At 36.6% G+C, this 22,043-nt stretch overlaps 1 protein-coding gene across 6 annotated transcripts in view; it reads left to right on the forward strand.

Annotated features, from left to right (window-relative positions):
• HTT (huntingtin) overlaps nt 1–21,893 on the forward strand; it is an 87,333-nt gene extending 65,440 nt beyond the window's left edge. For 4 of the 6 annotated variants that reach the window (XM_054825465.1, XM_054825466.1, XM_054825467.1 and 1 more), the window contains 18 exons: nt 245–422; nt 705–800; nt 1,474–1,661; nt 2,891–3,017; nt 4,216–4,316; nt 6,623–6,777; nt 7,129–7,268; nt 7,428–7,510; nt 9,113–9,243; nt 9,421–9,550; nt 10,330–10,485; nt 12,085–12,275; nt 12,852–12,966; nt 13,187–13,400; nt 13,541–13,646; nt 14,976–15,138; nt 15,808–15,968; nt 16,903–21,893. In XM_054825465.1, coding sequence (XP_054681440.1) covers nt 245–422; nt 705–800; nt 1,474–1,661; nt 2,891–3,017; nt 4,216–4,316; nt 6,623–6,777; nt 7,129–7,268; nt 7,428–7,510; nt 9,113–9,243; nt 9,421–9,550; nt 10,330–10,485; nt 12,085–12,275; nt 12,852–12,966; nt 13,187–13,400; nt 13,541–13,646; nt 14,976–15,138; nt 15,808–15,968; nt 16,903–17,116 — 2,649 coding nt within the window. In that variant the 3' untranslated portion in view covers nt 17,117–21,893. The other 2 variants (XR_008577107.1, XM_054825469.1) reach the window with 2 other exon arrangements.
• The last annotated feature ends 150 nt before the right edge of the window (nt 21,894–22,043 follow it).

Raw genomic sequence — 22,043 nt, forward strand, 5'->3', positions numbered from 1 at the left:
TGGGAAAACGGCCCTGCACTGATTATTTTTGGGGGGGGGGGGGGAACGACACACTGAATAGACAGTATATAATACTCATAATTTTCTTGTACTTAAATTCTGTTCTCTCAAAAAAAAAAATATAACTTGCTAATAAAACTTCACATATTGCTGAGTTAAAGAAGAAGAAAACAAAATGTCTTTGGTTATAAGTTCTTCTGTTGTGAGTCTTTGCTGTTAATGGGAGATTTTTATTTTTGCACAGGCACTATCATGGCACTTAATGCATGACCAGATTCCATTAAGTATAGATCTTCAAGCTGCTCTGGATTGTTGCTGTCTTACATTGCAGCAGCCTAGTCTCTGGAATTTGCTGGCTTCTGCAGTTCATGTGACATATGCTTGCTCCTTAATTAATTGCATTAGATTTATCATAGAAGCAGGTGAGTCCACTTTGAACAGCTATGAGAATTTTCTCTAATAAATCATCAGTCATCATTGTTGAAATGCTAGGTGATTGGAATATTTCCTCTGAGTACTTTTTAATTATTTTCTGACAAATCTATTTTTACTATTTCAATTTCTCATGTAAAATTTTGTGTTTACTTTTGAACTTGGCAGATGCCTTGGAGATGTAAATACTTGACTCTATGTGGTTTTGAGGAGAAAAATGGAATATGAGATATGTAATAGCTGTATCTTTTAAATATTTTTGTCTAATACAGTTGCAGTTGAACCTGGTAATCAACTACTTAGTCCTGAAAGAAAGAAGAATACTTCAAAAGGCTTAAGTGAGGATGAAGTTGATTCAAACACACAGAGTAAGTAAACTGTGAATTCCACGTTTGCCTTAAACTTTCACTAAAGAATTAAATGCTGCAGACTGAGCTTTTTAAAGCATTGTGTGATTTTTAAATTTCATGTGGGAGAGGTAGAAGTGTTAATATTTCTTCTGATGAATGGCAGATTCATTGTCCTTCTACAGTGTGGGTACAGTGTGTTGAGGTGAAGGTCAAGTGTAGTCCACGAGTGTGGACAGCGTTGTTTGCCATATCTAGCTATGCTGGTACAGTAAGATACCACTTCCATCTGTAGAAATTACCTGCTTGTCAGATTTAGCATAGAGCCAGCTATGAGACTGTTTTCTTATAGAACAGATGAGTTTGTTCACTTTAAATTCTAACACATGCTGTACTCTGTGGCCTGTTCTTGCTGGGCTTAACATGTGAGCTGCTCTGCTGATAGATCTCAGGTACTGGTAATGTCCAGCACTGAGACTGGCAAAGTGCAAGCCATTGCAGGGAAGGTGGTAGTAATGTTCTTCAATTAGCTGAAATATTGTAGAGTATTTCTTTGTCTACATCTTTATTGTGGTTTTATCCTTTTTAGTCAACATACTCTTTCATTAAGTGCTTTTTGGTTTTCTGTATCTTTTTAAATTATGTGTCTTTTGAATAGATTCATAAAACTGAATTTCTTTTTCTCCCAATGAAGAAACTAAACACATTACTGCAGCTTGTGAGATGGTAGCTGAGATGGTGGAATGCTTACAGACTGTCTTGGCACTGGGACATAAAAGAAACAGCAGTATTCCAGCGTTTCTTACTCCTGTTCTCAAGAACATCATCATCAGTTTAGCAAGGCTGCCTCTAGTGAACAGTTACACAAGAGTACCTCCCTTGGTATGTTCATTATCCATTTTTTTCAAGACTTTAAAGGCTATTAAACAACTCTTTGAAAACCAAGTATGGTGTTGCATCTTAAGTTTTATGTCAGTCAGACTTCAACCTTTAGCTAGTTCAATCAGACAACTTGTCTTTTTAAACACTGAGTAGCAAAACACTATAAAGATATCAAATAAAAGTTCACTTTGGCATCAGAGATTTGATTAGAAAAGCGTGTAGTTGCTCCTTACATTCTTATGTGAAAGAAGGTCCAGGTGGTAGCTAAAGAAAGGAGAAGCAAGCAGTGACTTGGATGCTTTGCTGGGGCTAATATTTCCTCCTCTCAGTGGGATTGCTTACCCTGGACAGAGTGCAAAATCTACACTGCTACTTTCTTTGACATCCGAATTGACAAAATCATTTTTTTGTCATGCTGAGTACCACAATGATGCAGTGGTACTGAGGTGTCTGCAGTAGTGTCTGAACTAGCTCAGTTATTTGTGCGTGGTACCATACCATGGTACACCAGGCAGATACTCCTGGACTGTATCTCACTATTCTTTCCTAACTCATCTTGGATCCTTTGGACAAGGTATTTCAACCTTTTCTTTTCAGACACTGTAACATGGATTTAAGAACGCCTCATGATTATCTCCATGTATCATTAGTACTGTGAAATTACTTTGGTTTGATAAACTTCAAAACCATTATCAGAAACATTTGTAGATGCTTATTAGGTAGAGCAAAAAGTGGTTTCCTGATAGGTGCAAGGCCGTTTCTCTTGCCTTTCTCTGTTTTTCAGCACTCTATTTTTGATGGAATGTCAAAAGATAGTAACTTTTTGGATTGAGACTTTTTTGCCCACTCTCAGATGTATCTTCATGCTCTTTCAGCCATCAATAGTATGTGAACTATTTTCCCCTGAATTACCTTTTAGCATCATTTCTGCACAATCTAGGAGTCACCTGGCACTTAAAATTTAAACTAAAACATATGACAGAACTTACTTTCATGTCCAAACTTGGACAGTAGGACTGAATAATTTAATTCATAGTGAGAAATATGCCAAAAAACCCCCCAAGATTAGAAATACAGTGTAAAATGTCTATTAGCTGTGTTAGATATTTAAATTTTCTCTAAGTTCTTTATATTTGGAGAATTACTGATGTCTTAACAGCTATAAATATTCAAAACCAGTATGTTAATGCTATTTCTGTTTCGGACAAGTAGTCTTTATATTTCTTCAGGTCTGGAAATTAGGCTGGTCACCAAAGCCTGCAGGTGACTTCGGCACCGTTTTTCCTGAAATCCCAGTAGAATTTCTTCAAGAAAAAGAAATTTTTAAGGAGTTCATCTATCGCATTAATACACTTGGTATGTACAAAACTAAAAATTAAAATAGTTGGCTCTTATTGGGCATTTACCTGTGTTGTGAAGTTACCGGATAACTCAATCTGGTACCATTTGTTTACTGTTGCTTGTGTGGAAGAGAGAGAATATTTCAGAGCAGGTTAGTAATTGTGTTGCAATAATTCTTAAATTTTGCTCAATGCAGAGAAAGAAATTGTAAATTTTAGAAGTAAAGCCAAAAACTATTCTAATTCAGGGAAGTGATTGCAGTGTGCTCTATAGAATGGCCACTTGTTTTCTGGAGCATACACTTGACAGTATGTTTGAGAATATTTTGCTTCCCTGCATTTTTTTTTATTCATGCATAGTATATAAATAGAATTTAGTGCCACACTCTCAATATTTTAAATGAGATGCTGTCACTTTAAAGCTGCTGGATGTGTCACGGTTTACTGAACGAGAACAGTAGGGCTTAAGAGTTCAAGTCTTTGTCAACAGATGAGACTGTCAAGGGTAATGCATCGAATTTTCTGTGTGCTTACAGAAGTTTGTTAGTTTTCAGGGTGATTTTTTTGTTGTTTGGTTTTTTTTCCCCCTCTGATCTGCAGGTTGATATTTGACTGACTTGTGGTGTAGCACTGATTTCCGTTTGATCACTGTAATGCCTAAGATGACATTCTTATTTTTGATTCTTTAGATATCATTAGTATAAACTGCAAGGTATTATTCACGAATCCTCTGAAGTCTTTTATAGGTAAAAATAGGTTTGGAAAAACTTTGAGGAGTGCTTGAATCTTAATGGCCTATTTCTAGGCAAATTCAGTCATTTTGCTTTTAGGGCATGAAGATTTCTTGGCTCATTATGGGATTCTCCACGACTTTTCTTTCCTGTGAAAACTGGCCGATGTTCTGGATGATTTTCTGTGTTGTGCAAACCTGATGGGTCTCAAAGTTTCAAAAGCTGAACAATCAACATATTTAAATATATATAAGAAACAACCCAAACAGGACCATTTAAATAATAATAATGTGCAGAACCCTTCTACAGAGTTCATCACTTCCTAAAACAGAACTCTTTAAGCTGTAGTGATTACAAAAATGCCAAATTGAATAGGAAATGGTATGAAACTAAATCTATGGAAACAATGTACCATTTTTTAATGCCATCCCATGTTTAAGTTTGTATTAAGACATAAATGGCTATTTCTGAGTGTTTCCATAGGATGGATCAGCCGTACTCAGTTTGAAGAGACTTGGGCTACTTTGCTTGGTGTGCTTGTAACTCAGCCTATTGTAATGGACCAAGAGGAGAACCAACAAGAGGTAATGTCATTCACTGAATTTTTTTAATTAAATTTTAAGTAAACTAAGAAAAATGTTTCTATTAATAAACCTGTACAGCAGAAAACTAGTGTTTTAAAACTAAGAAATTATTTCTGGTTTATATTTCCTTGTCTTCATATCCCTGTGAGTTCAGAGACATCCATCTTCTGACTTAAAGCTTCTGCAAGCATGTAAATAGTACGGAAAAATCTTAGTGAAGCTGTTTCAACTTTATATTAACACTCAACATGTACACAGTGCGTCACTCAACGTGCACACAGTTCAAAGTTTGCTTCATTACATGTTTGGCTTTAGGCACAATAGGGATTCCAAAAACTTGAGAGGAATAGTGTGTGAGAACACTGTGCCTTTAGGAAATACACTGGTTAACTACAGTAATACATACTAGTTACAGTTATCTGTGCTATCTAATAATCAAACTTCAAGGGGAGTTTCTTTGATAAAGATTTTCTGTAAGATTCTTGACTAGAAACAAATTGACCTGGATATGCATGCCCATGTCTCTCGCTCCCAGTTGTAGACTGTGTATTGGATATTGGCTTCTAACTTGGATGCCTTGGGTAGATGTTCAGAATTCAGTGGAAGGCATTTGGGGATCAGAGCCAAAGAAATTTATCTATACCACAAGCAAAGACGACAGGAAACTTAGCTATCATGAAAGAGGCTTTCCCTCTTCAGATGTCTTAACCTACTAGCAACTGCATTTACTATGTTCTAGGTCTGAACTGAAAGGGGTTTTTTCCTAGACTGATATAGCATTCACTCCCAAATTGCGAACAGTCCTGATAATAGGTGCAGAGCCTAAAGCATTTGAAAGAATTTGGAGGGTAGATGCCTATGAATAGTGGATTCTGGGTAGCAAAGGGGTTTGTTTCTCTTGCTCCCTAGGTGTCAGACTCCAAAAAGGAGTAGGGCATCACCATCCCTCTTCCCTGGGTTAGCATCTCCTGTTAGCTAGACTGACTTGGAGACTTGTTGCACAGCCTGCAGAATTTTTTACTTACTGTTTTCTACATAATGGCCGTGTTGGATCAGACTTAAAGCAACCTAGCCTTTGGTAGTTCCGTATTTGTCACATAGAGAGCATTTATTTGTAGACCAGGAGTAATATTGCTCCTTTACTTTCCAAGGAAAACTAATATGTTCAACACTGCAAATACTTTAAATGCTGTTCTAAATTTCAGAATGTTAATATTTCCTGAAATAAAAATACAAGATTCTGTTTTTTAAAAAAAAAGTTGAAAATTTGTTACCATCTTACATTTTCTAAAAAGGTTCAGACTCTCTTGTGGTCTGATACTTTCAAGATGGAATCAGAATCTATACAACCAAAGCAAAAACTGAGAAGCATCCTTCCATTTCAGAATCTGCAAGTGTTTGTGGTGTTTTTCTAATTTAAGTTTGTAAAAAACCCCTGATTTAGTCAAAGTACTGATGATAAACAATTCTGAGCAAAAAGTTAAATGCACTGTGAAGGTTCTTGCTACCATCAACACAGGAAGGATGAGTTACAGCCCACAGTGTCAGAAGTTTGTTTGAAGAGATTTTTTTTTTTTAAAGGGAAAGAAACAGTGGTGATGATTTATAGTGGCAAAGTACTTGATGCAATATCTGTAGTTCCAAATACTTCTATTGGTGAAAAATGTCAGTGCCTCAAGTATGAATAATAGATCGGATCTAACCAAATATTTTAAGAAAGTTGCGTTACATTTTTCTCACACTTTTACAGTGGTGCTAGGTACTGAATGTTGTAGCGTGTTGGTTTAGAAGAAACATTAGCTGCATCTGGATAGTGATGCCCAGGAAAATGCAGCTGAAAATTAATGATGAGTTTGAGTTTTGTTCCTAAAGGGGCAGTTACTAAGAACAATTAACATGGATCCTTCTCTGAAGAGTTTCCAGCTCAGATTTGTTTTTATTTGATGCTTTGTTTCAATGGGTAACTAATGGGTAGATGCAAACAAAGAAACTAAGCACTTTGAAAGCTCCGAAATGGACACCTTGAGGTTTTAATGCTGTTGGGATAAGAGAGGATGCATGCAGAATGGCTGATGAGATGGAACAGTGTGTTGCTGCTACGGTCACAGTGCTTTCTGTGCATTGCTTATGTCAGCTAGATTTCTGGATGGGAAGAAGTCTAGATGTCAGGCTTATTAATGATAATTTAGTGCAAAGTGATAAACCGATATTCAGGGCTTTCTGAGTATCAGGATTCTTTTTTTGTGGGGTTTTTTTTTGTTTGTTTGTTTTTTTACAATTCAAATTACAGTAAATTCATTTTACAGGAAGATACAGAGAGGACCCAAATTAATGTTCTTGCAGTACAAGCCATAACTTCCTTGGTGCTGAGTGCAATGACGATACCTGTTGCAGGCAATCCAGCAGTTAGCTGTTTAGAACAGCAGCCCCGCAACAAAGCTTTAAAAGCTCTGGACACAAGGTATTTTTCACTTGCTCTCGAATGCATAACAGTTACACTTGTGATTAATACATAATTGCAATTGCTTAATCTAACTGTAGCAAAAATGTGTATAGCTGGATCTGTTTACATAGAATTTACATGGACTTAGCATCACAAACCTGCTGAGTTAAAAGACGGTAACTGAAAAAGACAGTATCTTATTAAAATCTAGTAAACAGTGTGCAGAGTGTATTACTCAACATTTCAGTTTTAGCATTCCTGATAATGAAAATAAGCATAGAAACATAACATTGTAGAGTAAGCTAGTCAGACTTGTGCAGAAATGTTAAAGGAAAAATCTGCTTAAATTAATTCCTGTTGGTCTTTCAGGTTTGGGAGGAAGCTAAGCGTTATCAGGGGAATTGTTGAACAGGAAATCCAGGCAATGGTATCTAAGAGAGATAATATTGCTACTCATCACTTATACCAAGCTTGGGACCCTGTCCCGTCACTTTCTGCTGCTACTACAGGTAAGTGCCTGGGGGCGGGGGGGGGAGTGCAGAGTGAATTTTTTACATTTAAAAAGTAGAAAAGATAGAAAAGTAGAAGGATGCAGTTTGCAGGAAATTAAGCCATTTTCATATCTACTTTATGTGTGTTTTAAAAACTTGTCTTCTGCTTTGTTATAGGTGCTCTTATCAGCCATGAAAAACTCTTACTGCAGATCAATACTGAACGAGAAATAGGAGATATGGATTATAAACTGGGACAGGTTTGTTAAAACCTTAACTTTGAACTTGACTTTTATTACATTTCTTCCAGTTTGTGAAAATTCAGTTCAGAGACATTGCTTAACATCAAATGTAAACTAAAAGCTCTGAGTAGTGCAGAGTAGACCATAACTGGGTGACTCCTCTCAGCCAGCCATCCCACCTCTCATGGAATTTTTGCTTGTGTGTGTGAGGTCCACCTGTGAGCCAGATATTGAGTTGTACATTTCAGCCTTGTGTGTTAAAGAGCCCTTGTAGGGCTGTTTGCATTTACTTTAACTATTGGATTTTAATTTGCTATTGCATGCTTCCAGTAGTCCTTAGGAAAAGAAAAATCATTGGACATAAAATAAGCAATGCTGTTTTAAATAAACCCAGTATGGGGACATAAATTTCACTAGATGATGTTAGTTGGAAAATTAGCACTACATACAGTGAGTAAAAAATAGTCCTTATCCAGTTATTTATCTCCTTGAAAAATAAGTCTTTACGTAAAGTTACGTATGTTTAAAATGTAATATTTGTTTCACTATTCGAATAGTATGTATTAGTGAAAAAAACTTCAATTCTAAGCTCAGATGACATTATTTTTCATGAGGAATCTTTTGCATAGGCAAGATTAAAGGATCGCTTGTCTGTCTCTAGGTATCTGTATGTTCTCTTGAGATTCTAAAATGCCTTCAACGTTCAGTGTTTGCAGGTTTACAGACCCTATGTGTTATTTACAAAAACTGTGAAGTCTTTAACATTACTAGGCATTAGACATCCTGCTTGAAAAATAAATAAATAATTGTGTGTATATTTTTGCTTAACATGAAAAAGAATTCGATGTAACAGTGAATTTTTGTCTAAGAAAAAGAAGTTTTGAGCTAGGTAAGAAGTAATTTTAGAGGAAAAAGTAGTATCTGTATTGAAACATAGGAAGTGCTGATTTTGGTTTGGAATCTTCAGGCAGATCATTTATGAAGTACCATCAGCAGGTCTTATTGTTCTGAAATTTTAATTTTATAAAGAAAACTTAAAGAACAACCAAGAAGTTTTATTTGCTGATAACTGTTTATCTAGCCTGAGTCCAAGGACTTGAAACCTTAGTCTTGTCTGGTTTCAGAAGAAAGATTATATTGCAATCAGATAATACTGAGTTATGGTTTGAGTAGAGTTAGGAATGTGTTTTCTTTTGAACTGCAGTCATTACAGTTCTTCCTGAATTTTTTTCTTGCTTGATAAGAACTGTAAATTTTTATACTTTGCTTTAGATTTTAAATCTGGTACATTGACTCTGGGATGATGCATGAACATTGTTAGTGCGTGCATACAGGTTATAGCCAGATGCTACTTTCAGCATCACCTGTATTGCTGGCCTAAGTACATGGTGTTGCTGGTTTTGCTGTGGTATACAGTTTAAAGTGAGTTAAACTAAAATGTTGAAAAAGGTTAAAAAAAATAAAAAATTAAGTGATGTAACTTCATGTAAATGTTATTTGAGGCTGTGTATCTGTTGCTTGTCATTTAAATGAAAAATGTATTGGACTTCTAAGATTTTTCTAATCTTACTACGAGGTGATAAATTGTGCTGCTTTTTTTTTTTTTTTCCATGTTGCAAGGTCTCTATACACTCCATATGGTTAGGAAATAATATCACTCCATTGAGAGAAGAAGAGTGGGGTGAGGATGAAGAAGATGAGAATGACATACCTGCTCCTTCCTCACCTCCAACCTCTCCTGTTAACACCAGGTATCTTGTTTCTTCTTGTCTCTCCTTTGACTTTGATAAGCTTTTATCTCTTCATGCTGAGTTCGATAAGCTGGCTTTATAAATCGGACGCTGGTAAATAACTGTATTATTTCAAACCAAGTGTTTTAGCAGAGCTTAGGAATGGCCATTTTAACACATGCTTATTGTGCCTTGCAGGAAACACCGGGCTGGTGTAGATATACATTCTTGTTCTCAGTTCTTGCTTGAACTGTATAGTCAGTGGATATTGCCATCAAACCCTAGCAAGAGAACGCCAGTCATTTTGATTAGCGAAGTGGTGCGATCAGTAAGTCTAAACTATTATTCGGAGTCGTAACTGAGTATATGTTACCAAATGTTCAGAGCGAAGCAGCATTTGTAAAGCATCTTTTAATATATGGGAAATACTGATATTTCTTTTTCTTGGCAGTGCTTTTATATGGGCAGTGCAGAAATATAACTTGAGCAGCTATAACATTAAACTATTTTAAACTGTATAAGCATCTGGATTGCATATTCTGCTACTACACTACAAACACTTTATTGTCACTTAATGATAGTCAGCATTTTACTTGACTACTTGCTAAAAATAGATTTCAGAATTTTGCTTATCGTGTCTCTTTTTCTAAGAAAATTAAGATAGAACAACAATGTATTAAGAGGATTAAATTGACTGATGAAGTGTGGAACCAAATGTAAAGAACACAGGTGTGGAATATGTCTGGCTAGCCATTATTCACTACCATAAGAGACTTAAAATGAAACTATCTTTGCAAGAGAATGTATTGTGTGTTGTGGGGTGTTTTAGTACATTGTTAATGGCAACATTTGTTCATTTTCCAGAATTACTATAGTGGAAATGGGTTTGTAAACCTTTTGGAAAAAAGGACCATTTGGAGGTAATTGTCATCTGAGATGGACAGTGGCATTAATTCTGGACAAGTTAACAATAGTTACTCCAGACACTTAATGTTTAAACATTTAATAGATCAATCGAGGAATCTTTTGCTGACAGTTAGAAGGGAGAGTCAGTTTTTGGCTGTCTGCTAATGGGCTTTTTAATATTGAATTTTAATTTGTGTACAGCTTCTGGCAGTATCAGACTTATTTACAGAAAGGAATCAGTTTGAGATGATGTATACAACACTGACAGAATTGCGAAAGGTGCATCCATCAGAAGATGAGATTCTTGTACAATATTTGATACCAGCCACTTGTAAAGCTGCTGCTGTTCTCGGAATGGTAAGAAATTCTCATGGAAGTTTATTGCAAATTCATGAGTGTCTAGTTTAACTCATCCTTAGCTTCTGCTGCAAAATCTGATGTACTAGGTAAGAGTGGTTTGTCTCTAAGAAAATTCCTTAGCTGATCTGCATGGCTATAAGAAATAATAGGATATGTATTCTGGGCTTTCAGAGGTTGAAAACACCATCTCCACTTGCCCCATATTCAAACAAAAAGGTTGTTTGGTTTGGGGTTTTTCTGAGGTTTGAGCTTAATTTAATGTGCTTTTTGGTTTATCTTACTCAGTTGAGTGTTACCTTTGCCCTGGGCTCATTTGTTCCATTTCAGGCCACAAATGAGGACTGTGGAACAGCTGTTGCTAGATTTGTGTTATAGGTAAATGGCTGTAATCTCATGAGAGGCTGGGACAGTTCAGGTATCCCTTTTCTTTCCCTCTTCCCTCCATTGCATCATTCTGCACTTTAGGGAACGAACATTATTAATGCAGGTTATTTAATGAAATGTACTGCTGTCTTTAAATCTGTAGACCAGAGAGCAGTAGTATTTTCCAATGGACATTTCAGAGTGGGATTATTTAGGGAGAAAAAATGACAAATCCTTTTGGAAGAAGTTAGCATTTCTAAAAAGTCTCTCTGAGACTAATATAAAACTATATGGTAATAGTGATAAGGACAGTTTTGAAAGACTTTGGGGTAGGGTTTCCAGTAGCTATTGTAGCAGCAACTGTGCAAGAGAAGGCTGTGAAAGTGACGCTAAACATGCAGAAGCAGTTTTAGAGATCAGCTTGTTCTGACAAGGCTGTAATTTCCCACTCGGTGAACTAATAACACCTTTTCACAAGCAAATAGCTGAATATAACAGATTAGTGGGAGGTAAAAAAAAAAAAAAAGTTGATTCCATCAAGAGTTGCTTGTTGTCCTGTGCTCAGTTATGAAGAAAATCTGCTGAAAAAAGAGCAACTAGAGAGCATGCACTGTAAAACTGGCCTGTATCTTAGATACTTCATGAATACAGGGACAAGGTAAAACAAATCATTTCTACTAAACACTGAAAATATATTGTAAGTAAAAGACTTTTCAGATCTAACAGTTTAGAATAGATTTTGCATATTCTGATAAGTTGTTGTACTTTGATAATAGGGAGTGAAGTATCTGATACCAGTTTGATGCTTGAAGAGTAAACATAGAATCGCAGAATCATTTTGGTTGGCATCTACCAGTAAATTTCAGACAGAAGCATCCTTTGTGGTTAGCTGGAAGGCCAGAAAATTCCAATCATACAAGTTCTAGATGTAGAGGATTCTTAATAGCATGTTATTTACTGAACTAATGTTTATTTTGTTTTTTTGGCTTTAAATCATGTAATAACTTTTTACAGGTAAAATGAATTAGCATCAATTTACTAGTTTATCTGTAAGTCATGTCTTACCCGATTATATTAATCTTGTGACATTTGATTCAAAGTAATTTTAAGACAGGGTCTGGTTCAAGCCATATTTTCTGCTCTTTAGTTTGTTCTAAGTATTTCTAGATGACAAGAGGCACCGGTATTGAACAAGAGTTGACTCCTAATGAATACTCTTGTTGGATGTATTAGGATAAAGCTGTGGCTGAACCAGTAAGTCGACTGCTGGAATCAACCCTAAGAAGCACCCATATGCCAAGTCGGATTGGAGCTCTGCATGGAATTCTTTACATCCTTGAGTGTGACTTGCTTGATGAGACAGCGAAGCAACTCATTCCAATTATCAGCGAGTATCTGCTCTCCAATTTGAGAGGAGTAGCACAGTAAGACTCTTCCCCTCCCTGCCCCCTGAATTGTTGCATGCTTATGTGTGAACAAAAGGACTCTTTATGGTTTGCTGTTGTCAGTACGTTTTAGAGCAGGCTGTTGTATCAAGCACGTTTTGGCATTTTCATTGAAATCTTACAAATCAATATTATCAGCTAATTTTAGGTTTGATTTACAGAAGTGAAAGGATATTTGAGGGTGAGAAAACTGTTTGATAGCTCAGACTTTTGTCTCTTTGGTAAACTGTGTTCCCTAAACCTTATTTTTCTGTCAAAAAGAATACTCTTTGAGTAAGACTTGCAGGATCAGTAATGACATTTATTTCTCCTAAACAAGTCAGGCAATGATAGCTTGTAATTATATTGCTGAAAAGTTTCTTGTGTTGCACTGGATTTCCATGACCACCAGCACTCTCTTATGGCATCTTGGTGATACTCTGTGTGATTTTTAAGAATTGCATAAATTCCATGTGAAAAAATACTTAGTGTTTCTAAGGGTTGTTTATATTGTCTCTCTTTGTGACCTAGACAATTTTGATGTAAATGACCACTAGTGTTTTTGCTTATTTACAGTTGTGTGAATATCCATAACCAACAGCACATCTTAGTAATGTGTGCAGCTGCTTTCTACTTGATCGAGAATTACCCACTTGATGTAGGGCCTGAATTCTCTGCAGGAATTATACAGGTATGCTGTGATGCCTCCAGTCACAAGTGGTCATATAACCTGGGATCACCATGTAACTATCTATAACACTTAACTTGATTGTTGTGGTTTAAGTATGCTTTTGGGTTTAGTTTCATCAGCTTTTCTTAATACCTGATGCAGTTCCATACAAACTGCAGTGGTGCTAGAAGATGACCTAAATACACCTCAAAACCAGGTAGTTGGCTCTTTTTTATTTCAGATGTGTGGAGTCATGGTGTCTGGAAGTGATGAATCAACACCATCCATTATTTATCATTGCGTCCTGAGAGGATTAGAACGACTCCTTCTTTCAGAGCAACTTTCTAGACTGGATAGTGAATCGCTAGTTAAACTGAGTGTTGACAGAGTGAATGTGCAGAGCCCCCACAGAGCAATGGCAGCACTTGGATTAATGCTGACTTGCATGTACACAGGTATTTACTTTTTTTTTAACACCTTTGTGCTGAGAGACTAGCTTACTAACAGTGCTACTTTTCTTTATTTGTGTTACCAAGGATAAAAAGGCCATATTTTAGCATTCACAGTAAACTTGTAACAAATTATTTTGGTTTAGGAAAAGAAAAAATCAGCCCCAGTCGTACCACAGATGCAAATCCTGCTGCTCCTGACAGTGAATCTGTGATCGTAGCTATGGAACGAGTATCTGTCCTTTTTGATAGGTAAGAGGATAAAATGTGTAATGGGGCACTGGGAGGGAAATTATCCTGTTTGGCACTGTGTGGTCACTTCTCTTTGACAGTTCTAATATTTAATTAATGATGTTTCTTTTCTTACTATTGCTTAAAATTGATACTTCTAGTATACACAGTAACACTGATGGAATTGCTGAAGGCAACGTGAATGTACAGGAATGTAAATGGAAAACAGACATGTCCTAACTGATACTGTGTGTTTCACAAACCATAATACTTTATAAATGTATTTCCAGCTCCCTTCAGGTCAAACTCCTAAGTGCTTTTCAGGATGTCTTCTGCATAATCAAGGATATAAATCTCGTTTACTGGGAAATAATCTTTCAAACCACCATAAGAGTTTTAAACCTTTTTCCCTTTCCCCCACCCAATTGTTGCTCTTTCCAAGGCTGTTAAGTAATTGCAGTGGACGCGTACAGGAAAACTTCTGTATTCACATGGAACTCATTTAATGGAAAAATTTCAAACCCCCTGTTTTGATCTGACAATCTCAAGCTGTCTTAAGTGAGCATAGCATGTTAGATTTTTGCATAGTAGTTTGTGGGATGATGGTTTACATTTTTTTGAAGTGTTCACTGTTTTTTCCATAAAACTGGATGAGGGTGCACTCAGTGAGAATAGAACTAGAGCAGTGCTTGAGTGCGTTTGAAAATACCACTCATAAGAGTTAGCAAAACAAACGTGTATACAAGCAGAAAATAACTCTTGCAGGGAATAATCACGCGATTGTAACTTGATCTTGACACATCAACAGATGCAGCCTTTATTAGGAAGACTTTCCAATCAGTGTTATTTAAATAAAATTGTCTGTAAGTTGGAGTATCTTTTCCCCTCTTTACAGTGCAGCACAACTTGCTTTTCCTGTTCAATATATTGGTCATCCAACATGCAAATATCTTACGAATGGAAATGAGTGTTCTGCTTATAAATGGTCTTTTCTCTGATAACTAGGAGTAGTGATCTCCCTGTCCTCTTTTGTTCTTGTTTAGTTTTTTCAGCATGCCTATTATTAAATTCCAGAGTTTCAAAAAATGTTGACTGTTTAAAAAAAAGCCGGGGGGGGATGACACGACACAGACATGACACCTGTAACAACTTCTGATAGCTTTGATAGACCTCTTTGGGTAGACTGTTAGAGTAAGATTATATGAAAACTTTGATTCCTCAGTGTTGAAGACTTTTTTGCCTATCTAGAGATGACAGTAAAATGTTCTTTCTATTGGCAATTAAAGTGGAAAAGAATGAGATATTTACTGGAATTCAGTCATAAAATATGTTCTTTTTTATTATTTTCAGGATCAGGAAGGGATTTCCCTTTGAAGCTAGAGTAGTGGCTCGGATCCTTCCACAGTTCCTTGATGATTTTTTCCCCCCACAAGACGTAATGAATAAAGTTATTGGAGAATTTTTATCCAATCAGCAGCCTTACCCGCAATTCATGGCAACAGTAGTTTATAAGGTAGTGTTGTATGTTGTGCTTTTTTTCTTAAATGTTTCAGAAGATTTTTAAATAACCAACAGCTCAATTGGAGGGGCAAATATCAATTTTGTCAGTTTTGTTGTTATCGATCTAACAAACCAGTTAGAGGGCTAGAATCACCACGTTGCCCGGAAGACAAAGCTCACAGCAGTACAGTTTAGTCACTGATAATAGGAAAATAAAGAGAAAATTAATAGTTGTGGTCCTGGTGCTCAGACTCTTTAGATCTCAGGGAGCCAGCCCAGGTCATCTGGCTTTGTGAACTCTACCGTCGAGCTCCTGTGGACCCAGGGCTTCTGGGTATTTTCCTCTTCAGCACCTACTGGACTCGTGCAGCACTTGAGTGTGCACGTTTGCACCACATTTGGTCTATAAAAATAGACGCACCAGACAAGTCTTGCATTTCTGTATGCTTACTTCAGTTTGGCACAGATGTCATGAGTCCAGTTGGATCCTGGCTGACTCTTTTGCAGAATCTCTTTGTCTAGGCGTTGTGTTCATTAATTATTAAGACTCAGAGTTGTCTCCAGAAATCCAATTTGTGAACCTCAGAGCTTTGTAGCTGGGAAGAACCTTTACATGAGAAACTAAACTCTTTCCCATGTCCATCTACCATGTCTTTATTCCTGTGTAAAATCTTTTTTGCAGGTATTCCAGACGCTACATAGCACTGGACAGTCCTCCATGGTCCGTGACTGGGTGATGCTGTCTCTCTCTAATTTCACCCAAAGAACACCTGTGGCAATGGCAATGTGGAGTCTTTCCTGTTTCTTTGTCAGCGCTTCCACCAGTCAATGGATTTCAGCAATGTATCCTAAAAAGACTGAACGTGTGCTATTTCTTGGTAATTATAGTGATTCTGTAAAGCACATTGATAGCCTTGAAGGATAAGAGTACAAGTTGAACACACACAAAAAATGCAGATTTACTGCAGTTAGTAGTAGTTTATATCACTTTGTGCTATTGATGCCTCAGGTTGGCAGGGGGAGAGAACTTCTAAACAGATTCTGAGAACGAAGTTACCTAAAACTGCTGTTTTAAGATCTGTTCCTTGTGACTATGAAAGATGATTGGGAAAGTCCTTACTCTGAAGGACTTTTTAAAAGCTTCACCAGATAGCTTTGCAGTGATGTTTAAAAGCTTTGCTCTATATTCCTTCTGCAAGATAAAATATATTATTTAAAAAAGAAAGAGAACAAACTCAAATTAAAGTATCCTCCACATACAAACAGTGTTTTGCAAGTGTTCCCCTGGAGGTGCACGCAGTAATAGTGAGCTTTGGCAACGGAATGGTATCAGCCAGATAAGTTGGAACAGCCAAAAGACATAGGTGGTATCAGTGCTGGATTTATTTAAAACCAAACAAACAAACAGAAAAATAACTGCTGCATTTCATGACTGGGCAAAAAAGTGGCCATATGTCATGTTTGAAACTTCCTAATGATTCTTAACCTCAGCAGTGCTCTCTGGCTGTCGGCAGTTGTGACCGTGCTGCTGATCGCACTGTTTGCTCCAGTGGATAAAGAAAACTATTGCTGGGTTTAAATGAATTTCTGGGGATAAGAAATTAATGAAGAAATAGGATTTCTGTAGTAGCAGTTTAATTGATACATGACAGTATTTTGCACTTCGACATTGTTGGTGAACTCAGAAATATACCATTTTATTAGAGAACAGAGTTTAAAGTGCTGTACCAAAAGATGAGCAACTTCTGTCATATTATGACCTTAACTTATATTTTAGTCTTCCACATATTATCAGCAGAATGGGAAAATCTGAGCAAGTGGACGTTAACATCTTCTGTTTGGTGGCCATAGACTTTTACCGACATCAGATAGATGAAGAATTAGATCGGAGGGCCTTTCAGTCTGTCTTTGAGGTGGTAGCATCTCCAGGAACCCCTTATCATCGCCTGCTAACTTGTTTGCAAAATGCCCACAAGGTCACAGCATGTTGAACATCCTGATGTGTAACTGAACTGCATGACTAGTGTTGGAATCAGATAGGAATTATGGGGAATGCAAGATCAAGAAAGTATCTGGGGTTGCATTTGTGATAAATATGGACCTGCCAGTTTTACTTCCAGATTGGATGGACAAGTGCTCTGCAGCACTGGAAATCACCTAAAAAGTCTAGTGTAGTTCTTGTTGTTGACACCAGGCACCTGTGAGGGGAAAAGAATTTGTCAGCATTTTTCAAATGTGTTTGGGACTAACGTGAGATGCATTTACTAACTGTAAAATATGAGCAAGTACTACAATGCAAGGTAACTGGTATTACTTTTCTTCCTAATGTTCAGCTGAAGTCACTGTATTGCAGCTGGTAAGAAAGCGACAGTAAGACTGTTATTGCAAGCTGCAGTCATTAGAAAATGTCATTGTTTTAAGCACCTGTATATACTGTTGTGTAGTACAGAATAGAAATTGTTTCCTAAGGTCTCTCCCAAACAAGGACAAGAGAAAATGGCTTTCACGAGTTACACTTCCAGCATGTAATTCCTCTCTCTGGACTTTCTGATATCCTGTGGTGTATGTGTTGGTGATATCAGAGATATAGTGCACATACATAACCACACATTTTTTCTTTTTTCTTCTCAGGATTTAAAATTTGAGTACAGTATATCAGTAAAAGAAATTTTAACTTAAATATTTCTATATCATGTACAGTATGTAAAATTGTAAGATTTGTGGTGCATGAGCTGTGCTGTAATTTGAGATGAACAGAAGCCACGCTACTGAATGTCTTGACATCTGTGTTGTCCTCACTTTTTTTTCTTGTGCTTGAATTCATGTTCCTTTTGGAAATCCATCTTAATGTACAGATTACATCTTGTTTTGCATCTCACTTTTTCTTAAAGTGCTTTAAAACTGGATTATGTTGGTTAACTTGTCTTGAGAGACTGTACTAAGGAGGCATTCTTGTGATCCACTTTACTGTAGCTTCTTTTGAATTCCTTTATTTTGAGACATAACAGTAAAAGAGAGGACTAGTTACTCTGGATCAGCCTTTTGTATACTTAAGAAATTTCTCTTATTTGCTGCACAGCATTTTAAGAGACAAAATGGTGCAAGCTCCCCAGTAGTCAATAACCATTTGAACTTTTCTATCTGAGACCATGGAGTCATCTGGATTCAAACCACTCTCATTTTTAAAAAAATTATGCTAGCAGTTAAGAATCAGAAGGCTGCTGTGGTCTACTTTGGGACTGGCTAAGGTGTTAAATTACACAACCTCTTTTATTACCTGTTGTATACATAATGGTTTAGACAAAACACAGTACAAATATCCATGAATTGTAGGACACTACACAGGGCCAGATTTAGCTTTTACTCACCACCCAGGGAATTCCGTTGATTCCTAAGCATTACATGGGGAAATCTAGCACAGCATTTGTCTTTAGTTGTATTTCTTATAATTCTTTAATTATAGAGAAATGATACCTTGGTTCTCAGTCACATCCTATATTTAACCTCTCTTCATTTTCTTATCACACCTTTTGGTGACACTTGGCAAAATGGGATAGTGTTGTCAGGAGGAGCATGTACTGTATGTATTTCTGTATATAATGTATATGTTGAAATTATACACATGACAACATTTAATGTATACAGATGTGTATATTTGTATTTATTAAACCCATGTATTTAAACTAATTCCAATCTAGACCAAAAATTGTTGCTTCTGCCCATAAATTGATTACAAAGGAATTGTCCACTGGTGTCTCTTCCTCTTGTGGTAGACGAAACCAATAGTATGGGCAGTAGAAACAACTGTAGATGTTGCTGTATTTAGCACTCTACAGATCTTAGTATCTAGAGCAATTATTTCTGCCCTTAGTTGGGTTACTCTTCTTTCTTGGGCCACGGCACTGTGGTGATTTTTAAAGAAACTGAACAGGAGTTCAGAAAAAGGTTTAATAAAATAGATACTGTTTGAAAGATTTTGAGTTATATTGGAAATTATTTTAATTCTGATAAGAGACTAATTCAAGGTAGTGAGATATAATGCCCTGTACTTTCATTAAGGGTAGTATAGATCACTCTTCCCTTTTGTAACCACCAATAATCGTTTTGTACTGTAAACCCACACACCAGTCAGTTTTGTATGATATATAGTTTAAGTGAAAATATTTTTGTAAGCTATTTTCCAAAATTTAAAATAGATTTTAATATATTTTTTAAGCATCAGGTTAGTCATATTCTCACCATATAACAGGATATGTTGTGTTTACAAACTGTTAAATTCTTCATCATTTTAAGCTCCTCATGTTTAACACAGAATACTGGTTACTTTATCTTCCGATAACAGGAGCAAGCCCCTTTATGAAACATTACAAACCAATTTGGAACTGGCCATAGAGTCTCTCCAACCAGTGAAGGAATACATAGAACAAAGCAGTCAGCATGGCTGGATGAAAAACATCAGATGTGACAGACCCCCTTCTCTCAAATGCCCGTTGCTGGCCTTCAAGTGAATATTGGCATTATCTATTTCTCGTCAAGCTTTAGAGCCGACATGGTCAGTTCTACCCTCACACAGATTCACTGGTAGTAATAACTCCATCTGTTTTAACCTCTCTTGGAGATTTGTCATAGTATACCTCCTGAAACATGTGTCCGATGTGTCTAAAGAAGGGCACCTCCTCTTAGGAAATAGTGACCTGAAGGGAATGTAACTTAAGGGTCTTCCTAGTGTGGATACACACACTGGTAGTGCTTCAAATCTAACACTTCACCTGCAGCATGCTTTTCTGTCTACTTTCTAGACACGCTTTCCCCACCCTCACTTCTTTTGGAGTGAAATCATATTTAAAATCACTCCTGCCTGCTTCTAGTAACAGCAACGCAGTGGCCACTAAGAAATGCTGATGTTGGATTTCAAACAAAAAATACATCACTTGTCCCTTGAGATTGACTTAAGGCAAATTTTTGTTTCCCAGAATGTTTTTAACTTGCTGTAGACAGAAAGGTAACTCTGAAAATCAGGCTGTTCAGTTTTTCATTGAGAACAGGTAGAAATATGTTTTGGCTTAAGATTTACATTTGGTGTCCTGGCTAACCAAAGCAAACAGTTTCTTTAATGTGCTCTGCAGTGGAACTGGCTTCTTTACAACCTTGCAAGATTAGAAGTATGGCATGATTGGGAGCATACTTAAGACAGATTAAAACTTCATTTACAATTCAGTTGTCAAAGAACCTACTTTACTAAACCTATAACATGGCCCTCCTCTAAGAACACTGTATGCTAGCCAACTTTTTATAAACAGTTTTTGGGCCGGCTACCCACTGGCCCAGTAAATAATGTTTGATTGCATTTTCAGCATGCCCACTCCCTTGCACTGAGTGCAAGAGTGAGATGGAAACTACAACCCATTGTAAAACGGTTCTTATTTGTGGGATTCAAAGTATTCTCTTTACTATTTATGCTCTTTGCCAGTTGAAATTTAATGTGAGTTTATTTAAATCTTCTCCAAAGTGTATACTCAGATGTCATTTCTTGCCTAAAGCATCAAGTAAGTGATTGTGTATTACTTTTGCTTTGGTAGGACTGCCTTCTCAGCACCAAGACATTGCTCGTTTCTTAACCACCAGCAGCATTCCTAAAGCACTACGTAATGAATGAACAGATTTAGATCAAAGTGGGGAACAAGTGGAACCTTTTGGGTTAAAAGTAATTTGTTGATATTTAGTAGATTTGCCTTAAGAGCATTCTGTCTCGCCATTTTCCTTTTTAAATGGCTATTAACTTTATATAGCAGATAAGGAGGTTGTGTCAAAAACACTGCAAAGACAGTTCTCCAAGAGCAGCAGACCTGGTTTGTCTTAAGATTTTGTGGAGCTGTCACAGCTAAGCATTTATGTTTCCTAAATAAAAGAAATTCTATGGTATAATGAGCAATAAATATAGCAATAAGCAGTTTAATTAAATTTGGTCATTCAGGATCTTACCCAGTGGTTGAAAAGGATGGGGTGGGAGAAAAAGGGGAACTGTTTCAAGTATATTCATTGCATAAAGCAGACTTTTTCCATGTACAATCCGAACTAAACTTTCTCCTAAAGGTAGAAAATAACTAGGTGACAATGGTAAGTGCTTTGCTCTTACTTTTAAAATTATTTTGGTTAGAAGGATACATTTGATGAAAGTTATGAGAGAGCAAAGTACTTTGGTAGTTTTTACGTAGTTTAATTATTTTAAAATGAAAGCAAGCTGCTGTAAGAACTAGAGTAAGCAATGTAGCAAAATTTTGGGGAAGTCCAACATGCTGATTTTACCTAATACTGAGGTGAACTCTTTGTGCATGCTACCTTAAAGTATCCATTGAAAATCTTGAGAATCCCACAGTTGTACCCAGGAGAGCTTCTATCCTATGTCAGGTTTAAGCTGTATTCAAGTAAACTGGGTGTAAATGCTGCAGAGCGTTTGTGAAGCATGTGCTGCTTTTTGTCACGTGCATTTTGTGTGAGCTTATCATTCCCATCAGTCTGTGTACGCATACCATCAAGTTGGATCAACCTGACGAAGGATAAGGTGAACGGCATGTGACACGCACCCCATGGTGTTGTCTTGTATAGTTTGAGGGCAATGATGAGCAAAAGCTTGGAGCCCCAACCCCAAAAGCAACTGTACTCAAAGGAAAAGGAAAGTGTATAATTTTAGATGTATGTTTAAGTTTAAAAAACAAAAAAATGTTGAAAATACTGCACATTGAAACTAAAAGAGAAAATAAAATATAACTATGACTGTAAGTGATTTTTCTCTGGTTATTTAAAAAAGGTCTTGATGCATTCTTACTATAGTTTTTCCCCAGTATCTTTTCTTTTCAGCAGCTATTAAATATGGAGCATTTTAAAAATATGCAAGAATACTTGAACTGTCTGCAAATG

The sequence above is a fragment of the Grus americana genome, chromosome 4 (assembly GCF_028858705.1).
Source record: "Grus americana isolate bGruAme1 chromosome 4, bGruAme1.mat, whole genome shotgun sequence".
NCBI classification, from domain to species: domain Eukaryota; kingdom Metazoa; phylum Chordata; class Aves; order Gruiformes; family Gruidae; genus Grus; species Grus americana.